This window comes from Botryllus schlosseri, chromosome 15, assembly GCF_051294905.1.
Source record: "Botryllus schlosseri isolate E-star chromosome 15, Bs_hap1, whole genome shotgun sequence".
In the NCBI taxonomy this organism is placed as follows: domain Eukaryota; kingdom Metazoa; phylum Chordata; class Ascidiacea; order Stolidobranchia; family Styelidae; genus Botryllus; species Botryllus schlosseri.
This window is the reverse complement of record NC_137250.1, coordinates 14,775,924-14,781,688: the sequence shown is the minus strand read 5'-3', so window position 1 is coordinate 14,781,688 and position 5,765 is coordinate 14,775,924. Positions and strand designations below refer to the sequence as shown.

The following is a 5,765-nucleotide window of genomic DNA, read 5'->3' as shown; positions in this document are numbered from 1 at the left end:
TATAATGCAATAGTATATTCATATTGAAATGAACCCGAATATTTTCAGTTGACACTCGTCAGATATCATCGTCAACAACTAGTAGAGAATTGGAAAGAACATTGTGTATCAACAATCGTATCACAAAATATGAAGTCACCATATTTTGTGATACGATACAATGCTCTTTCCAATTCTCGACTAGTTGTTGACGGTTATCTTTGACGAGTGTCAGCTGAAAATATTCGGGTTCATTTCAATGTGAATATACTATACAATTGTATATTGAAGCTCTGTACCTCTAAGAAGCTCTTCAACTATAGCTATAACATATAAAATTATTGACCATGTCTCGAAAATCTTCTCAGTAACCAGTACAGATGGCGCTTGTTCTTGCTAAAATATCAATCGCACCTAAACATCATCCTTCCCGTACCAGTGTTTGCTTCCTAGGCGATATGTCATTTTGTACTTTATTTCTCCCCTTGGTATGACCACGCGAATGCGATGTATGATATATTAGTAGGCAGCAAATTCCTTTTCTCGGAATTGCGTTCGAGTCATCTAAGTTTGTTTGAAGATACGATTCTAACATTATGTTTCGCGCAAGCACATCAGTAGGTATCCTCGCAGAGATCCGTATCAGTCATCTCTTTGTCATGTAAAACATAATAGGGCCCGCGAGTGGCTAGATTGTTTTGATAACGTCCACCAACCCAAGCTTCTCACCAGTATTTATTAAAAAATCGAGAATAAAAAAAGATGTACTAAAGAAAATTATGCAAAAGTGCGCTGTTTCTGCAGGATAAACTCGACCCCTCGTTCTCTTGTTGTTGTGTACGACCGTTCAAGTGTGACTGAGGGCAATGATGTCATCAAGCAGCTCCCAGAGCGTTCGGTGATTCTCGTACGATTCTACTCGCGGCAATATACGCAATGGAGTCAGATATCGCGTTCAATTCTTCAGCAGGCAGGCGCTCTGATAGAAACGCTTCGCTCGCCCGCTGATGCGCAGATGCCTCCTGCGTCTCTCGCATACTTTTAATTTTCGGTGATAATGACACATCTTCCGATAGCCCGATTCGTCGCAGCCCATCCGGCAGCAATGCCAAGCCTGGTGCTGATACGGGAAGAGTATTTTGTGCGGAGGTCCGTAGCGGAGAATGACTGAAAATACAAGATCACATATATGTATTCTCGATTCGAGAATCAAATCGCAGCCATATTTGGTGCTGAAAATGGTGAAATGTTTAGAGTAAATTCGCTATGCTCTGAAACAACCACGAAATCAATGACGTAATCTTGATTTACTTACGGTATATTCGGTTGAACGGGAATGGAAATCTGAAATTCGGATCTCTGCAAAACCATTTCATGAAATGCTCCGCGTCGCTCCCGCAGTGGGTGAAGACCCCGTTGTACCTGTGTGCCGAAGTGTCGTCCACGGCGAATATAGCTAGCATCAGCACAGCGGCTGTCAGAGTAGATACCATCGACATTCTTCGATAATTCATTATCGCTACACGATACTATTTCGGTCGCCCCAAACCGTTATCTGCGTTTGGATATATCTGCAAAAAATAAACACTTCATATAAAATACACGTGTTATCCGTAACTATCTTCAAACGTTTGCTGAGCTACATCGTGCTCACGCGAGAGCGCGTGGATTGCTCATGTCATGTCACCGATTGCGCGGCTTGCATTTTGTCTCGCAAAGATACGGAAAGTATTTGAGTGCAATGGAGTTATTAATAGATCACAGTTTTTACGATGCAACGCATTCGAACGTAGCAAACAAACCGGTACGTACCCTGACGTACATGTAAAATAAGGCGTGCGTAAGCATTCAGGAAATAAATTGTAAGGATTGGATGATCAATAAGCTGTCTCACACGAGACGTTACTGCGAATCGGTGCCGGCGCAAAACAACGACGGTGTCCCTATCTGGAATCCAAACCTCCTCAGTCCTTAGTGACATATCGTGGCAGCGCGGTCTCTTTTATGACCAATTGCGAGAGAACAATCGGGAAGAAAGAACAGGATAATCTCTCGCTTGAATCGCATTTGTGCCTTTTGCGCAAACGATCAATGAACGGTTTTGTTTACCTATTACCCATTACCAGTACCAAAACATATATTCAGGGATATTTCCATGCCTGTTGTTTTCATTGCAGTCGATAACGAATTCGGACTTCTTCGCCTTTCGAATAGTTTATTTCGTGCAACCATTGCCATTTTTATAGCATTGGATATTGACAGTCGTCTTATTTCACCCAGTGACTACGATTTTACACCGCTGCTTGATATCGCGAAATAGACAACATAGCAGTGTTGAGATCAAGTCACTACCTTCGAGTCACGAGTCATTTCTAGTCATTGTATATTTTGACTCGAGTCAAGTCAAGTCAATCGATTTTCGAAGGTGACTCGAGTCAAGTCAAGTCACTCGATTTTTGAAGGTGACTCGAGTCAAGTCGAGTTAAGTCAAGTCAAGTCACGAGTCAAGTCAAAATTCAAGTCAAGTGGCCTTTTCGAAGTATGAAGCATGGTTACGTCATTACATTTCGCCAGCTATCTGAAATGCCGATTGATTAGTCATTGATTCTGAACCGACGAACAAATATCGAGTTAAATGTACATGCAATAAGGGGCTGTGTCGCTTACATATACGTAGAACTGTTAAACTGCGTAAGTAATTTCATAGCCTCAGTTTATAGATACCAGCCAAAATAAAGAATAAAGAAACGAATTGATAAGATGCAATACATTACCCATTTAAACATATTGATATGATACAATTCGAGTATGCGCCAATGGTTGAGGAGTATATAAACTATATTCGATTTCAATTTCAAAATAATACAAAAGGTTCGGATAAGGTAAGAACAGAGAACAGAAAGAGATATTTTGGTACTAAACTACTTTACTACTAGTTTACGACAACGTAAGCTGTGAGCTTCGATCGCTTCGTTTGTGGTCAATATATTATGACAGAATAATGTAGGCTCAGTAAAACGCACGGTCATTGAATGATTGGTCGCTCTCACGGGTTACGCCAGCGTTTGACGAACAATCCGAACATGCAAGATACAGTGATTTTTATCGACACCGATTACTTGATGACTTGAAATTGACTAGTGAATTTTACTCCGAGTCACGAGTCAATCCACATTTCTGATACGCTGAGTCAAGTCAAGTCAAGTCATTTTAGCAAAGTGACTCGAGTCAAGTCAAGTCCTACAAAAAAGGTGACTCGAGTCTGACTCGAGTCAAGCCATGACTCGAGTTATCCCAACACTGCAACATAGCGTATAGCCCGCATATATCTAAACATCTTATTATAAACACCCCTTGGAAATTATAGTAATCAGATTGAATTGAAATATAGGACCACGTCCAGCCCGCCCAAACAGTTCTCAATACCGGCGAATTTGGTTCAATTTGTGAACGAAATTCCACGGTTTGATGGGCAGTAAGTAGTTCGGTTTATTAGCAATTTTCATCAGTTCAATATACTACAAAAATTACGATACAATGAAAAGATAGGAAGGAGACGAAGCGACTTGAAATAGTCTTTGAAATCAGACACTCACTATTGGCTGGCGATGTAAAGATGAGGCATGCACATTGCGCACTAAATGAAAAGTAAAAAAGATATTATAGAAAAGCAAGCAACAATGGGGTGGCATGCCATGGAAGGCGAGATCGATAGGTAAGGTCGTGGTTCGGTCATCTTGGGGGCGGACTAGTATGGGGCGGCTATTTCTATATGTATAAGATCGTGTATTCAACAGGTGTTATGATATTGCGATAATGATCTGTCATTTCCGTTGCTAGCGCTTCTGGCTGGGTCCTATCTAGGGATGGTGTGAACGTGAGGTTCACGTTCGCGTTCTGTGTGTGAACCTAGGAAATTTAGAGGTTCACGTTCACAACAGAACCTTGGTAGGTTCTGCACTGTGAACCTTTTTCATATATTACAATTTTCACTTCATTATAACATCTTTGGTTCAAATTTATTACATTTCAACTGCGGGCCGCTCTATGCATGGCGCTGGCAGCTTTAAAAATCAACACTAAACGAGCATGCACCTTGACAATCTCAAAAGTTTCACTTGCTTTGTTACAAAAGTTTGCTCGAAATATCCAGCTTTCCGCTTGTGGATATTTAGTGACTCTCTGCTGTGAGCTTGAGCCGCAATCACACAACATCACAAGCGAAATACGTAGTCAGCGAATGATGCTTATTCAACCAATCAATGTGATTGATAACGTTTTCGGATGCAAAAAATGTAGCAGGCGTACGGGGTCAATCTTGACTTTATACCTTTTCTGCATCATTAAAACCAGATCCATGCGATTGAGGTATTGGCTACTGCTGTATAACTTGTGAATGGGGAAATATCTGTAGCAAATATAGAAACCCGTTTTACACTCTGCTCAATATCAATGTAGCAATACTCAGACGCCGAATACATTGTCCGGTCTGGCCTAGACCGTTAAGGCGTAAGCTTATATTCCTTGGTAAGTCCTCGTCAAAATTGTTGGCAAAGCGACGGAAGATATTGACTTTATGGGAGTATCATATCATTTGATTGCCTCAGTTGATACATTTAGCAACGTTTAAAACGCCAATATGCACTTCAGCATTGTGACGTAATGTTGCCCGAGTCGTCGCTAGGTATCGTGTACATTAATATAGGCCAGTTCATTGAAAGATAAGGTTGGAATTGGCAATATGACGTCACGTGACGTCATGAGGTTCACGTTCGTGTTCACACAGAACCTTTCAAAAAGGTTCGCGTTCACACGAACCTGAAACTTTCAGAGGTTCACACCATCCCTAGTCCTATCAAATAAAAAATAGGGTAGCTGTCCAGGGTCACTATCCCGTAAGTTTTTTCAACTTACACACTATCGATGATAAAGCTGGGCATCGATGCTTAAAACATAAATGGTTTTACATGGAGCGAAAGGGACTAATTTTCCTATAGTCTTCAAAGGTGCACGGAATAAGCTAGAAATGGACACTGGACTCGGTGTGAGGTCTCCTCACGGGCCAGCGTGATCCCTTTGAGATTTTGATGTCAAATTAACTTTGTGACGCATTGTCTTTATCCTAATTTCCGGTGCCAATCATCTAATTTATTCACATTCTGGAACTTGTGCATAAACTGGTATCAGAAGGCGCGAGGACAGTGACCAGAATGGCTGTGTGGCATTTCTGACTCACCCGACCGACTTATTATCACCAAGACCTTGGCAATTAACGATCCAACATTCCTTGCTATAGTCGAGACATCGGATGGACATTAAGTAAAAAGGTGCATCTTCTTATGTGAACTTCTTACACGGGTTTCGGAATTAATAACCTTTTCCACCTAGACCGCATAGTATTAGCAACGCGTAATTTGTGACCTCATCAATGTTCACCATACTCCACATGGTACGAGGATATTTATACGGTGTTAATTCTTCAGGGTCACGAATTCACTTGCTTTATATGGTACAGCTAGGAATCTTCGCTATTTGTATATAATGCGTTTCGAATGTTTATAAATTTACTTGTCGCTCGCGAACAAGTTCAACTGTGGAAGTGATCGAACGCACATCCAGTATGGTTCATCATAAAATCCCAAGATTGATGAATGATGACTGTTTGTAACAAAGTATCTGTGTTTATGATTTACCGTGTTACTCGGTACGATGTCCCAAAACTCAGTCTGGTCTATTGAATGACGTAGGGTAGATGTAACAAGTTCAATTGGCGACAAAATGATAGT

General features: G+C 41.0%; 1 protein-coding gene across 1 annotated transcript; it reads right to left on the bottom strand.

Moving 5' to 3' along the window:
- Window positions 1-696: 696 nt before the first annotated feature.
- On the bottom strand, window positions 697-1,888 carry LOC145457205 (uncharacterized). Its single transcript, XM_080335387.1, has 3 exons — window positions 1,792-1,888; window positions 1,295-1,550; window positions 697-1,146 (listed from the first exon to the last, which is right to left on the bottom strand). Exons 2-3 carry the CDS (start codon window positions 1,491-1,493, stop codon window positions 935-937), a joined length of 411 nt encoding a protein of 136 aa, XP_080191513.1. The 5' UTR covers window positions 1,494-1,550; window positions 1,792-1,888; the 3' UTR covers window positions 697-934.
- Window positions 1,889-5,765: the final 3,877 nt, after the last annotated feature.